General features: G+C 37.5%; 1 protein-coding gene across 1 annotated transcript in view; it reads right to left on the bottom strand.

The window, feature by feature from the left end:
• The window catches only part of adgrl2b.1 (adhesion G protein-coupled receptor L2b, tandem duplicate 1), a 110,449-nt gene that overhangs the window by 10,235 nt on the left and 83,766 nt on the right, over window positions 1-16,448 (bottom strand). Inside the window, exons 13-18 of the mRNA XM_016508246.1 lie at window positions 13,321-13,530; window positions 12,960-13,180; window positions 11,777-11,843; window positions 7,252-7,343; window positions 3,650-3,818; window positions 523-651 (exon numbers count right to left, since the gene is read on the bottom strand). Coding sequence (XP_016363732.1) covers window positions 523-651; window positions 3,650-3,818; window positions 7,252-7,343; window positions 11,777-11,843; window positions 12,960-13,180; window positions 13,321-13,530 — 888 coding nt within the window. The remainder of the gene's footprint in view (window positions 1-522; window positions 652-3,649; window positions 3,819-7,251; window positions 7,344-11,776; window positions 11,844-12,959; window positions 13,181-13,320; window positions 13,531-16,448) is intronic.

Raw genomic sequence — 16,448 nt, 5'->3', positions numbered from 1 at the left:
ATATATATATATATATATATATATATATATATATATAGCTATATATATCCATCCGTAAAGGTGAGTTTTTGTTGTGTCCATTCAAAGCATAATATCATACTTTTCTCTGCACTACATTTCATAAAAATGTTTATTCATTATTTTGATATGAGTAAATAGACATCCATTTCAAGATACCTAATCGATTTCTGATTCATGAGCGAGCTAATTCCGTTGAACCGGCTCAAATGTGAATTGGACTGATACGACTGTCAACAAGTCACTGATTTAATGATCTGTTTGCGACGAGTCTTCAGTTAACGACTCGCTGAATTGTTCGTTTCTGGCTCAAAGTGAACAGGAAGATCCTCAGAGCTTTCTAAACAGCCGAGTGCTTGATTCTTTAACTTGTCCGTTTAAGGGAATCAATCACGACGAGCAATCCTTTACAATCACTACTGCAGACAAGAGAGAGACCATATCAATAAAGAAGAGAAAACATTCACATTTCATACGTGAATGCAGAATTTGATTGAGATGTACCTGTGTGGCAGATGAATATCGAGCGGTGGACCTGGAGGCCGAGGGTTTGTTAACGCCGTGAGGTCCTTCAGAGGGAAGACTAGTACAGCACTGAGACTGCCGCAAACACTTGCTGTACTCTTTACGCACCTGAAGACACAATCCAACCGCAGCTCCATTAACAGCCACAAACAATACACTATTCACAGCAAAGGAAAGGATAGGAGACATACAGTATATATGACATATCAGAAAACTAATGGGTATGTTTTCTAATCAGGCACTGAATCGATTACCCATTAGAAGTCTTTCAGCCAATGACATTGCTAGACGGTAATATTAGATATAATATTTTAGTCACATATCAGAGCCTTTTGTGCACACTGAAAATGCCTTGTCCTCCACATCTGAGCATAAACACGAAAATTACTCCAGTAAAATTTTTGCAGATTACGAACCCTTTGAACTACAGGCATAACTTTTTATTAGCAAGGTGTTTGCATGAAATGTTCTTCAAATATTCATACTGTTGCCTTGTGTGAGGTTTACAATTTATCTTATTCATTTGTGGACATACTGTATTTACACTTAAGATAAGTACGGATTAAAAAACAAAAGTGTGAGTTGGTTAAATGATTCATTTGGATTAGACTCGTGGTAAAATACAGACAGATGCTGATTCTGCAACAGATGTCATTCGCTTATCTCACTAGCACGAAAACAAGATTTAATATTCCTTGAAATGAATAAAAACCCAGAAGGAAGCACAAACACAGAACTTCATGCACACCTGCAATAATTAAAGATGTTACGTAATACCAAAACACTTTATGGATTTAATCTCACTTTATTTACTAGCATCTTTGCTGCTGTCTTTAATGTCAAACTTTATTTTAAGGACCAAGTCTCACTATTAATTAACTATTAACTATGACTTTTGCCTCAATAAACTCTTAATTTGCTGCTTATTAATAGTTAGTAAGGTAGTTGTTAAGTTTAGGTATTAAGGGATCTAAGATATGATTATGCAGAATAAGGCATTAATATGTGCTTTACAAGTACTAATAAACTCAAATATGCTAGTAATATGTATGCTAATAAACAACTAGTTAATAGTAAGACTTGGGTTCTTAAATAAAGTGTTACTGTCTTCACATTAGTTGAATATCACCTCTATTTAAATTTTTTTTTTAATGTTTTTGCTGAAATGAGAGACCTGAACTTGTTTCTCCAGTTTAACATTTGTAAAGGTGAGTTTTTTTTTTTTTTTTGCATCTTTTTATTTGCATTTCGTTTTATTCATTTCGTACTGTGTATGGTGTTAAATGGCCTTAAAAGTAATTTTTTAATGTATATATTAATTTAAATTAAAAGCTAGCTCCTAACTCCTCACATGTAATGCATTCTGTTTGTGTAAACGTACTTGGCAATAAAGCTCTTCCTGACTTCTGATTAAAAGTATAATATAAATAACATTCATATTAAATAAATATGATAATTGTATCGCCAATTTTGTGTCTCACTCTGAATCACTTTAAATTGGAGCAAGAGAAAGTGAGCGACTTTATTTATGAAAACGTCCTTTAGGAAATGCAATTATATGTACATTAAATGAGCTTTCACTCACAGATGGGCCTGAAATAAAATTGGACGGCAAACACTGTTTTGTGTCGATTTTCATCTTTTATAATTATGTATTAAAATATGTAACACATATTTAAGGGTTATAACCTTTTAAAACAAGCCTTTGAAAAAGACAACCTCGAAATTGTCTGCCGACTTGTTGAAAAAAAAAAAAAATCATCGGGCATGAGCTCAAAGGATTTGAGTTTAATTAAATACGACAAATAAACTTTGTAGCCAGAAAATTCATTATGAGCCAACACTTAACTAGGGAAGCCCGTTTCCGCCACTGAATAAAAAATAAAACAAGGTAATTGCAACTTTTTATCTCACAATTCTGACTTCTTTTCTCAGAATTGCGAGTTCATATCTTGCAATTCTGACTTTATAACACGCAATTGTGAGTTATAAAGTCAGAACTGCGTGATATAAACGCGAAATTGCGAGTTATAAAGTCAACATTGCGAGTTATAAAGTTTTTTTCTCGCAATTGAGAGTTTATATCACTCAGTTCTGACTTTATAACTCACAATTGCGTGTTATAAAGTCAGAATTGCGAGATTTGAACTCGCAATTCTGAGAAAAGAAGTCAGAATTGTGAGATAAAAAGTCGCAATTACCTTGTTTTATTTTTTATTTAGTGGCGGAAACAGGCTTCCATACTTAAAGTCCCCATGAAGTCAAAATGAACGTTTTTTGGGTGTTAATATCAATGTGTTAGTCTTAAGGTTATCTATAAGGCAGTGTGCTCCAAAACAGTCTAAATTATAATTTGCATTTAGAAGATATAAGCATTCAAAGCTTTTAGTTCGTTCACATCGTACTTCATCTTCTCATCAAATCTTCTGACCAATCAAACGCTCTCTAGAATCCGAACCGCCCGCCCCCTGCACTATAAATAGACGCTGAAGCGGCTGAGATCGGTCGCTTTGTTCACAGTGTAGTATTTCCTGTACAGTGAATGGCACCTAGTGCACAATGTAGGCGATAGGGAACGATTCAGATAGTGTAAATATGCTTTCGATTGGGGCAAATGAGGTCTGGTTTCACATTGTGTCACGCGAACCGCGGCAGCACACACAGTCTGATCTGGACTTTGGCTCCGGTCCAGAGACGAGATCGCACGGAGCGGATCATATGCGCGAGTCGGCATATATTAAACACTTTAAAAACTACACAGCCTCAGCATGATTATGATCACTATTTTGTTTTACTAAGAGTTTCATATTGAATCTAGGGGGTAAACTATTAGACTGTGGCTGTCAAATGCGGCTTTACCAAGCTCAACGGCTCCCTCTGACCCGTGCAAATATAAACAAAACGCTATTGGCTAATTTAAAAAGGGGGCGGGGCTGCTCGATATGTCCCGCCCTGTCTTCCTGTTTCAGTTGAATTTACGTCACCACATAGAATAACGCTGCGTGTTTCAAGGCACTTCAGGGGACCTTTAACACATTCAGCTGCCATCAATAATAAAGAAAGTGGCGTCTGACAAACCGATTCCTTCAGTATGTCATGGGTTTACCTTCTTCTGCAGAAGACAGTGGAAGATGAAGATGAACATCCCTTGTAAGGTGTTGAAGATAGTGAAGAGGTACGGCATGATTCCTGAAGAGTCGTTCAAGAAAAACAGGCCGAACGACCACGTCAGACAAACCAGACACAGCAGTGCAAAAGCACCAAACACCCAGGACCTGAAAACCACAGGATTACAGTTAGAAATACATTTCATAGCCTTCTTTTATCTACCCAGGCTCATTGGAAATACGTGCCTCTACCTACATTTCTGCGAAAACGTACCTAAACGTATGAATCGCTGCAGTTTCCAGTTTAAATGAACACTAGAGGCGGCAAAACTCCGACAACTTTTATTCCTTTTCACACAAAGTATGATTAACAGGGCGTTAATCAGAGTTTCTATTAAGAAAGCCACATTTTCACACAATTCCTTGCAGAATATTAAGTTACGACCAAAACGATTTTAACATGCGTTAGTGTCACATATGCAGCTCAATATGTATGGGTTTTCTAATTCAGTAGATCTCCTCGGCGATACGATACCGCACTTGTGAGCTGAAGCCTGTGTAAATGAGAAATTAAAATAGCGCAAATGCATTTTTATAACACTTTTGCTTTCGTTAACTTGTCATAGCACTTGCTTATTATTGCTATTTTGTTGGTTTTGATTGCTTCTATTGTCCTCGCTTTGGATAAAAGCGTCTGCTAAATGACTAAATGTAAATGTTAACACTCTCGGGTAGGGTTTTGGCGTAGAGGGTTTGTTATTTTCCAACATGAAAAAATACTATAGTAATTTATAGTAAATACTATAGTGTTTTTGAACCATACTATAGTAAAGTGTATTATACTGTATATATTATAGTATTTACAACACTTTGTTAATGAATGCAACAGCATACTGTAGTATTAACTATAGTGAACTGATAAACTGTAATAAATACTGTACTGTAAACTGTAGTGCATTGTAGTATAATACAGTGTTTCCCAACCTTTTTTTAGTCGCGGCACCCTTTGGAAATTTTAACAAACTTGTGGCACCCTACAAAATTAATTTTGTCACAATATTTGAATTTCTAACTTCGATATGATACTTTGAAAAGTATAGATATTCGGTACAACAGGGAAGAACTGCAGAATATAATGTCATACAGATATTTTTAATATTATTTAAAAAATTTGTCCATCAATGGTGGCAATCAGTAGGCTAATTTCTAATGAAGAGACCAATTTATATGACAGATTTTAATGTAGGCTTTTATACATATGTAAACATTATTTAATTACCATTATAACTAGCTATCTCACAAATTTTTGCTCACTCAGTGTTTTTTTTATTTTACAGTGGGGTAATTTTGGTGCGGTAGCACGAGATAGCTTGATTTCAAACTTTGAATTGAATAAAAAATGACAAGTAAGCAGTCAGTAATAAAATAAGAACAAATAAAGAAATTAATAATGATAGCACAAATAAAAAATAACGACAGGCCTTCGAATTAAATAAATTGCTTTTTAGTTTTTCAGGTAGGTCTAACAGTAGGGTTAAGATATTTATCCATTATATATCCAGATATTATCCAAATAATGTTTAGTCCTAGAAAGCTATTATTATCAGAACACGTGAGCATAACATAGCGGTTAGCAGATCAATTAATGAGAGGGCAGCGTTACCAGAGTTGCCCATATACCACACCATGTTACAGCACAGTAGGGCTATAGCAGACAGAAACAATACTATACTACATCGATGTTTCCTGTCTGCTCAATTTTTGAGTGGACTTTGCTGTTCCGATTCGCATGAACGGTATACGAGTGGAGCAACTGAGCGGAGCGCACACGCATAGAGCGGGATAACACACAGTGCGTCACACCACGTGAAAGTGAAACCTGAGCGGTGAACTCATTTTCGGCAGCCGAAATTTCGGTGCATCTCTAATTATTGGCGACATCAGAAATGGATATTATATAATAGATGCTTTTTTGAACATTTTAGCAATTTAAAAATATAAAAAAATGATTTTTTTACACGGCACCCCGGTTGGGAAACACTTGTATAATATACCCTATAATTGTAGAAATAGTAATTTGTTCATATTACTATAGTTGCTATATTACCACAGCATCTATAGAATTACCACAACAAATTAATTCAACTACGTTACTATAGTATGGTTCAAAAACACTTTACTATAAATTACTATAGTATTTTTTCATGTGGGGATAGAGCATTAATCTTTTAGCAACACTCACCAGACATTTGAATTCTGAACAATATGTACCAGAAGCAACATAATAAAAACACCACAATATGTGCCTACACTAACGTAATAAAAGCGTGCCAAGGTCACGTATTGAATGCGTGTTTTAACGCCACTCACTGGATATTTCACTTTGAAACTGCCACAATAAGGTACGTAACATCCGTGCAGCACAAGCACGTATTTCCAATCAGCCTGGGTTGCTTTTGTGAGCAATATCATACAATATCTGTTTATAAGCGCCAAACTCTCAGCAAAGCCTGACGTAATGGTTCTAATGATAAATAAATACATTTTTACTTCTCTTATCATTTATGACTTTCAAAGCATAGAATACAATACTATGTAAGTCAATGGGTACCAGAAACGTTTTGGTTACCCACATTCTTTAAAATATCTTCTTTTGTGTTCAGCAAAAGACATAAACTCATACAGGTTTGGAACGACTTGAGGGTGAATAAATGGGCCAACCAGACTATTCCTTTAATGTCAATTAACAGAAGTTAGATTGCATTAGCTTTGTGTGTTTCTGAATTAGTTTATAGCTGTTTTATGCATTTATTCAATCTCATTGACATCATTGTTGATTATAATGACAGCACTGAGTCGGTGAGGTCATGCTGAGCAAAACGCTGCTGATTTGAGTGGTTTTGAGCTTATTTCCTCTCCGTCAGTGACTCAGTTAATTGTCTTTGATTGGCTATTGCATTCATGTGCTCTGTTTTACTCCCAATACACAAACACAAATGAAAAAACACGAAATACTTTTATAAATTCAAGCCATTAGACCACCCAGCCGTGTATCACTGGACTCTTGCCCATTAGAGATTCCAGCCAATATTTCTGTGGATCAAATGTCCTGAACGGACGATCCCTTCTAATGGACACGACAAGAGCAGATTTCACGGCCCCCAGATGCAAGTTTAAAAGTAATTACGACTTTGGGTCCAATAAAACATCTTGCTTATCATACCATTGTACGGCCCATCTGGAAATATGCATTTAGTTCCCAAGGACAATGTTTATAAAAGGGTCAGACTGTGCTCTCACATTGCAGGAAGCAAATGAATTAGTTAATGTTTTCTGTAATTATTCCCATAAACCCCAATTAGCTGTATTTGAGTATTTACACGTCCAGGTCCAGATGCAACCTCTACCTCGTGAACCGGTTCATTCAGCCACAATGCAACGGCCACGCTGTTGTTATTAGCATCTTGACAATTTGAATGAAGCAATCAGGATGATAAGTTGCGACAGCAAAATAGCGAAGTTCTAAACATGAAAGAAAACGTCAGAGCGTAAAATTGCACAGCTGCTAAGCGTGTACGACAGTATTGAAGACTGAGCTTACCGTATGCTCTCCAGTCGGCTGGAATCAGGTTTCATAGACATTGAGTGCTTTACCATCTTGTACATAGTCACCACCAGAAAGATGAGATTGAGCTGTCGGAAAAGATAAAGCATGTTGAGAAGACCACACAGCTTTCCCACAGCTCTTGGAAATCACGATTGCAATTCATCATTCAGATGACATATTTGTCAAACATCATTTCATATTTACATTCACATTCCTAAGAGCACCGTGCAATGATCTTTCTTGGGATCTGTGATCACCAGGCTATTAGACGACTATCAATGGAATTGAAAAATAAAAATAAAGCACCTTTTATGTTGGCTGATCTGAACTCCAAAGCATAGCCTTCAATAATTCAAAAAGCAGACAGCAACGTCAAAATGCAAGAATGCATGAACTCTGCTGGGAGTTTCCAAGACATCTCATAAACTATGGTTTTATGCATGGACCATTTGAAAAGGTCTTGACAATTTTATATTTTTAATCATTCTTAGCATGACAATTGAAATAGGTTTTGGATGAAGACGTGATTCAAGTCAGTACAGAAGCTTGTAAGAACGTTGATATTTCTCGAGACATAAACTATCACCCAGAAAACAAAGTGCTACCATTTGTTCCTAACTCTGATCTTAAAGATTATCGGAGACAAACTGCGTAGGCGCCTTCTCAGACGAGTGTAAGTCATAACTTTGGCCCTGAAAATGTCTGCTTGCTGGCAAGAGCTTGTGTTTTTCTTCACCGCCCTGAACACGGGGATGTAATTCAGGCTGAGCAGAGAAGACCTCCTAAAGAAACATACTTCAGGAAACAAAAAATTAGTATCATCTATATTAAATATGTGGAACAAGAATAGAGCACCTCTATTAAAAGAAGCTTGTCTTAATTCAGTTGGTGGTGACAAAAGTTACCCAAAAGTTCCAAATTTCCCCCTATATATGTGACCCTGGACCACAAAACCAGTCATAAGTGTCAATTTTTCAAAATTGAGATTTATACATCATCTGAAAGCTGAATAAATAAACTTTCCATTGATGTATGGTTTGTTAGGATAGGACAATATTTGGCCGAGATACAACTATTTGAGGGTGGAAAAAAATCCAAATATTGAGAAAATCATCCAGCGACTTAACACTGCTTTTGTGCTCCAGGGTCACATATTATAACAATATCCTGATTTTAGAAGCTCTCGCTACACAGTTTACTTCCTATCAAATTCTCAAAAACACAAGTCTAAAATGGCATAAAAGTAAGTGGAGAATTATTTTTAAACTATATATTTTTGAAACTATGTTTTATTCCAAAATGTGGGTCACATATTGAAAATGTAAAGCACATGTTGTTAGATTAGTATATTGTGTTTGACTTCAATCCAAAATGAGAAAACCTACATTACAAATAAGTGAGTACATTTAGCTTTGCATACAAGAGAATGAAAAACACACATCTGGTTTATTTCTTGGAGGTGCATACACACACACACACACACACACACACACACACAGTATATACAGAATGCAGCTAGAGAGAGAAAAAGAATATGCCTTTTGAAAAGAAAGGCACTGAATTCTTGCTCCGTCGATCATCAACACAAACCACATGTAAACACCAAAGAATTCAACTCAATTTTTCAGAGCCTTTCAAATAAGGAGCGCCTGCTCTAAAACAGAAAGAATTATAGAAAGAGCAGGACTGGGGGAGATGAAGACTAAAAGCAAGCAAGAAAGAAAAAAAGAAAATCACATTTTGAACAATTGCAAATGATTTGTGTAAATCTATATATACTTTGCATTTGGCAGTACTTTAGACTTGTTCGCTACTTCTATTTGACTTATCCAAAGCTATTTACTTACTGTAGAATATGGCACATAAACATGCTGCAACTCGTATTGCAAAGCAACTTTCACAATGCAATTAAAAGCCATGTTTGCAAAAGAAATAATAGTTCAGCAACAAAATGTCACATCGCAAATACGGCAACATTTGATTTAGGGTTATTCCCCTGGACTACATGGTATATCTCTTGTTTCAGTCACATGGGACTTGTTCAGATAAACGTTTATCTTCCTCTTTTCATTCACTTTTAATCCTTATTTTCACATCCAATATGGCTAAATAGAAAAACACAGTAGACCAGATAGTTATTTCTATCTGTTTTTCTAGTTTGTCGGTGAATTAATGGTCTGAGCGTTTGTACAGAAATGTTTTCTTGTGGATCTCCTCACATTCAGCTTTAATGGTTTGTTTTTCTTAGGCAAGGAAAGGCCTGTGAAGTTTTATTTAGCGCATTTCCCACACACCGGTTATTCTGTTCGCTTTCGCTTCGTGTTTGTAATAAATGATGTTTGTAATGAATGCCACTCTAATTTGTTTATTTTATACTCATATTCTTCATTCTTGTTTTGTATACAATATAACTATACAACCCATGTGATTTATCAGTGTGTGTGTTTTTTCCCTCAACAATGCAATTTTGACTCGGTGCAGCTTATACTCAGATGAAAATATTGTAAACGTGCATATTTTATCAGCACATGCGTTCCCTGTGAATACAATTTATTGTTCTCTTGGTATTGCTAGCACCATGCTGTACTGTTAACAGTTATTTTGATTATGAATTATATCATTAATTATTTCTTTGATAAGAGATTTAATTTAATTTTCTGTATATAGTGAAAAAACATGGTTTTCCACATCTCTGGGCTCTATTTGGTGCAGGTCCCTCCTTTTATATTGGCTTTTTCACTTTTTTTTTTTTTTGACCGCAGGGCAAAAATTGTACGTCTGAAAAGAAATAGCACACCTCTCTTTAAGGTATAATTCATGCCTCCAGCACAAAAAAAAGTGGTATTAAAAACCAGAAGTAGGAAATTAGAAAGGAGAAACAGCTCAACTGACACAAGGAAAAGACATGGGAGAGAGAGAGAAAGAGAGGTGGGGTCTGTTAGATCATTGATTATGGCGCTGTTGAGTGTTGCTGCTGAGCCACCAGGAGACGCTTCGCTCCGGCATGTGTGGAGAGGCCAGGAATGCATTTATAACACAACTGGGAGTGATGACACAGATCTGATGAGACGGCCAGGCATGGCACAAGACCAGCCGAAGCACCTCTGTGCCTCCCTTCCTCCATCTCACCCTTCCATTCCCCAAAATAGAGCCACGAGCACAAGTTTAATATAAACCAGTTTGAGTTCAGAGACACATTACCCTGCTAGCAGACTGAGCCTGTTGAAGTATATCTTAGTATTTCCTGTTGAAAGGTACAGGGGAGGATCTGCTTAATTGTCATGAGCAAGATATTTTGCGATAAAGTGCCAAGCATTATGATAATGAGAACTTGAGGGAGAAAGCAATGTCATATTTAAATAAATGGATAAAGAAATGGTCCTACACAAAGGGTTTTAGCTTTGCTTTTGGGGTAAAATGTGGCCTAGATATGCGATGCACCCATTTGCTTTAAATTCATGGTTACAGAACGAGATCTCTCTGAGACCAGAGGAACACGGATGTATTAGGTGTAACCGTTTCTTGTTCTGAAAAGCCGCTGTATGCACATTTAAAGTAAGTGCATGTATAATTTAAACAGCACTGACTGCACACTTCAGTATCTCTGCATTTCAGGGCATTTCATTTTAGAAAATGGTGTGGATTTTTTTTCTACCTTTCATTGTGAAAAAGACATTCTCACCAAGCACAATTATGCCATAATTCATATCAGTATAGTTACAACTTCATCTATCCATAGCTGTACTGTAAGTCCCTGTAGTCCCTACTCGTGACAGTGGAGAGCACTCCCTTCATTTCTCCACATTTTGTTATGTTGCAGCCTTAAAAGGCTAATTTAAAATGATTTCATTTGTGATTATTTTTAAATAATTATTACTGTATTTTACCTAATAATGACAAAGCACTTGACGTTTAGCTCAGGTGAATCCCATTTCTGTGGTTCATGTTGTTTTTACCCTTTGATTCCAGTCCATGTGTGGCAAATTCAATTGATTGGACATGATTTTGAAAAACCCACACCAGTCTATATAAGGTCTAACAGCTGCAAATCAGGACATTAGAGCAAAAACCAAGCCATAAGGTCAAAGAAAATGCCTGCAGAGCTCAGAGACTGGGTTGTGTCTAGGTACAGATCTGGTGAAGGTCACAAAAACATCTGCTGTTTTGACGGTTTCCAAGAGCACAGTAGCCTCAATAATTATTAAATGGAAGAAGTTTCACCCTACGAATGAAGTCTGACCAATGGGAACACAGTGATCATTACGGACCAACCAAAATTAAACAGCGTACAGTAAATTATCAACCAATAAGAAGAAATATTACTGAGCTATTTGAATGCAACATACATTACCAAGACATGCAAACAAAACATGCATTCAGTTGGAACTGTACTGAAGAAACTATAGACAATTCCAACACATCGCAAAGAACCACAACATGATGAAAATATGGCAATTAAATTAAAATTCCATACACCAACTGTAAATAAAGGTATTCATGAGAAATGTGAAAAACTTACCATTATGATGAACGTAACAGGGCCAATGAAACTCCAAATGAAATGATTATCAACCCTCAACCAACATCTGGAAAGAGGAAAAAAAGAAAGAAAGCAATTACTTAAAGCTATGAACACACTGCAAAGTTTTGAGAGTGACAACCAATTTCATTGGAGGGAATGAATTCCCTAAATCAGTGTTTCCCAACCCTGTTTCCAGAGGCACTCCACATTTTATATGTCACCCTTTTCTAACCCATCAATTTCAGGTCTTACTAACGAGCTGATAAGTTGAATCAGGTGTGTTTGATTAGGAAGAGGTCGAAGAAATGCACTGTTGGTGTGCCTCCAGAAGCAGTGTTGAGAAACACTGCCATAAAATATTGTTTTGTCTAATGGAAAGAAGACACTCAGGCTGCCCCAAATATTGGGATGTTTGACAGTGATAACCACCGTAATATTCTAGAAATTCAATCAGAGATTTGGTGAGATCTACCACTGGAGACGGTCAACTTGGATGGTATGACCAAAATACTGTATTATCACAATGCAAGTAATTTTATTTTACAGTGACAGTATATATACCAAAATGTAATGATGAAATCAATACAATTTTGCTACCATAGCAAAACAAGTAATTTAAGTACAAAACTCAAGTTTTCAATAAAGCAAAGATACAAATAAAGTAAGCAGTGTAGCTTATCAGGAATCTAACAGTAGTATCAAGTAACCAAGGAAATATTCAGAAAAAGGTTACTTTATTTTAAGGTCCAATTCTCACTATTAACTAACTATTAATGATGACTTTTGCCTCAATAAGCTCCAAATTTGCTGCTCATTAATAGTTAGTAAGGTAGTTGTTAAGTTTAGGTATTGGGTAGGGTTAAGACATCTAAAATATGGTCATGCTGAATAATGCATTAACATGTGATTTATAAGTACTAATAAACAGCCAATATGCTAGTAATATGCATGCTAATAAGCAAGTAAATAACAGTGAGAATTGGCCCCTAAACTAAAATGTTACCCAGAAAGATTCATTAGAATTAATACTTTAATACTTATTAAAGCTTAAGTTGCAGTCAAGAGCAGTGACTGGTTTTCAATTGTCAACATTGTTTAATATTAACAGCATTAATGGACAGAGGGAAGTCTGTATCTGCATTTAAACTGCAAGCCGATATCAATAAACAATATTACTCACGCTTTCCTCGTCCCATAGCTCCTATAGTCGATGGCTGCTGAAATGCCAACCACCACACAGGGGAACAGGTAGCCAGATGCGTAATAGTATTTTCGTCTGGAGAATTCACTCTCAAAGACCTCCACAAGCATGAGGAACAACTGAACGGCCTCCAAACACATCCAGGCAAATGCGGCAAGAAAGAAGAAATGCAGAACTCCAGCAATCACAGAGCACACAATCTGAGCAGGAAGAAATAAACACAAAGAATCAAACAAACTTGCCTATGGGTTGATGCCTAAAAATATAGGCAGCTCACTAGGGTTGAAATAAGCCCTCTTCACACCAATACCCCCCCCCAGCGTGCAAAAAATGTACCCACCGGAGGTTCGGTCATATTGATGCCCACAAGAAACAGAAGCTCTGCGATGAAGAGGTTGATGCAGAGGTTCTTGTGGATGGTGTTGCGATCACTCTGGAGGCCGCGGAAGAAGCAGAAGGTGAAGATGCTAATGGCAAGGCAGACAAGTGAAACGGCGATGCCCATTCGTGTGATAACTGTCAGCAGGAGCTCGTGAATGCTTCCCACACCCTTGAAAAATAAACATTAGCATTAACCAGTTACTTAACTCGAACATGTCACTTGTCAGAATTTAATCTTTTTTTATTTTTGAATGCGTTGAGCAAAAATGCATCTTAAACGTGCTAGTCACACATACAGCAGCTATCTTTTATACGCTTTTCTATTATTTTCATATTAGCAACAAAATGCTGTTGAATCTGTGATGTCAATGCACCGCAGTGATCACTTCCAGTAGAGACAGCTATTGACTACAATGGAAGCTCACGTCTAGTATAGACCAAGTTTTTTAAATCATAATGTCTTAACTTTCTAGAGTTAGAATAATCTATCTTACGTCTTTGTTTACACATGGCACCAATACAGAAGCTGAAGACGTTTTAACACTGACAGGTTCTGTTCACACATCCTCTAACCAACAGTAACAACAACAACAAAATGCATACATTTACTGGAAAGGCTGTATGCATGAAAGCACCATCCCTGTGGATCATGCTGGGCAGAAGCTTAAAGGATTGTATTGAGACACATCATCAGTTGTGTACCTCAGCATCATGGGTGTTTTACCAGTTTATCATAATACACCCTATGGGTTGTGCCGATAGATTATAGTATCGTGTATCAACGATAGTCAGAGATATCGCCTGTGGCTGATGCCTTTGATGATAGCAAGACGATTATTATTATTATAATAATAATAATAATTATTATTATTATTATTATTATTATCAGGCTAGTAAAACTATCTAATTAATATTAGGGCTTATTTGTTCCATTATATTTCTTTTTCTGCATTTTTACAGTGTTGCGCATTATAACCAATCACACACGATTCTGTTGAGTTTATGAATGCAATGGCCAATCAGATGCATTAAGATGGCTGAAACAGCGGAATTTTGTTGTTCAGCGCGCGCTGACTGAATTCTGACCCGCAAATTCTCTCATCGTAAACAACAAAGTGCAGATGTACGTGCAATGCAAGTATAAGAGATTTATTCATCATACAGTGTAGATTCACTGATTCACGGGAGTGTTTTTAAAGTGCATAAGCTCGCGCTAGACTGAGCTAGTGATGATGTTCTTTGGTAATGCATATGTTCTTTGCTCGTTTTCTGTAGCTGCTTTTTGAATAACTGAGGAAATAATAAATTAGCACGATCATATCGTGTATCAGCGATCTCACAGGCTGACGATAGGACGATATGAAAATTAAGCATATCGCCCAACACTAATACACCCTCTCATGAGGTTCGCCCACCACAGGCTCTTTAGACCCTGATGTATGTCCTACAGCCAGTCGTTCTTGATATCTAGTTAATCAATGCCTCTTGATGTTTAGCTGTTTCTCTGAGTGCATGACTGCCATGATCCAAAGATTAACACTGTGAGGAGCTACACCTAGTTTAACAAGCAGTGGGCTGTTTAGGTGTGGGCATATGTCTTGCCACCTTTTGGTCTCTTATGGTGCTCAATTACTGGTCCAGGTGGTGTCCTTACATTTCAGCCATAATCAATCATTGCTCAGAGTGCACGACTGCCAGGACGCAAAGATTGCCAACACTGCAAAGAGCCATCTAGTTTAACAAGCAGTGGGCTGATCAGGGCAATTTCCCAAAAGCATCGTAAGCCTAAGTAAATCGTAGATCCATTGCCACCAATAATCTGTCCAATCAACTTATCTCACGATGCTTTTGAGAAACGCAGCCCTGGTCTCTTATGGTCTCAACTGTTGGTCCAGGAGCTGTCCTTCCTTTTCAGCCATAGTCAATGATTGTTTTGCTCTGTGTCCTCCACAAATGTCTTTACTTTACTACCTGCTGGACTGTCCTCTAATTCTCGGTACCCTCAGGAGCTGAGAAGTATATTGGCTCCGATGCATCTCACCTCGACTGGGCACATCTGGATCTGGACCACAGAGCAAGATTTGGTCTCAGGTTGGTGCTGGCGATTTCCATGATAAAAGTATCCAAGTTTCTGGTCTAGGTCAATGTCATTTTCCAGTCCCTGGTGGCAACCAGTGGGCCAGCCTTAGGAAGCAAGGACTCTGCTTTTCCTTACTTAAGCAAAGATATCAGAAATGGGTGGGTTGACTGGGCATTCTGAGGCATAGCACTGGTTGTTGTTCTTTGTGGTCAAGTCCAATTTAGGTTTATAGGACAAGGAAGGACCTTATTTGTGGCACAGATGAGAAAACTCATTCTTCCACCATATTCCACGGGTCTTTGCAGGTAGTTATTTTCTTATCAATACTCTCCCATCTCACCCAGCTGTCTTGCTTGGTTTGAGATGTGGCTTTAGTGATTGTAGACTTGTTCTTGATTGGTGCATCTCTTCCACCACAAGTTGTCGGCTGGTGATGCCATTTTACAAGGTGGGCTTGCTTCCCCCAAACCCTTTCTTCCATGTTGTACCTGGCCTACAATATCCCAGTGTCAAGGGGGTGACTTTGCATCCGCTGATGGTGGATTGCATTTCCGTCCATTACTAGGGATAGAGCGGCCTCTCTCACAATGATATCTTGGGACTGTTTGAGTATCATGTCTAACCTAACTTTAGCACATTTGTATTCCTTCATAAGGCTCGTAATTGGGAGTGAAAGAACCCTCTTACCATACAGTCCTATCCTGCTGACATATCTTGGTAATCCAAGCCACTTCTCATATGTGAGCTAATCAAATACCCCAGCTTGCTGACCTGTGAAAGGGCGACTTCGAACAAGGTAATTGGCCAGAAAGACAGGGCAGCTGAAACTCTGGTGCCTCCAATTTGGGCTGTTGCCCTTTCTTTCATAGGAGAGCAGTACTGTTGATATGCTTGAGGCCAGTGATTATATCCTCCTTTATTTGTTGTACTTGCCTGTTGTTTAGGTTTACATCAGACCAGCATCCAAGGCTTTTAATTGGCTCTTCCAGCACTGCAGGCACTGGTTC

This window comes from Sinocyclocheilus rhinocerous, unplaced genomic scaffold (genome assembly GCF_001515625.1).
Source record: "Sinocyclocheilus rhinocerous isolate Xijiao unplaced genomic scaffold, SAMN03320098_v1.1 scaffold173, whole genome shotgun sequence".
NCBI lineage: Eukaryota > Metazoa > Chordata > Actinopteri > Cypriniformes > Cyprinidae > Sinocyclocheilus > Sinocyclocheilus rhinocerous.
Note: the sequence above shows the minus strand (reverse complement) of the source record. Positions and strands in the feature narration are given on the sequence as shown.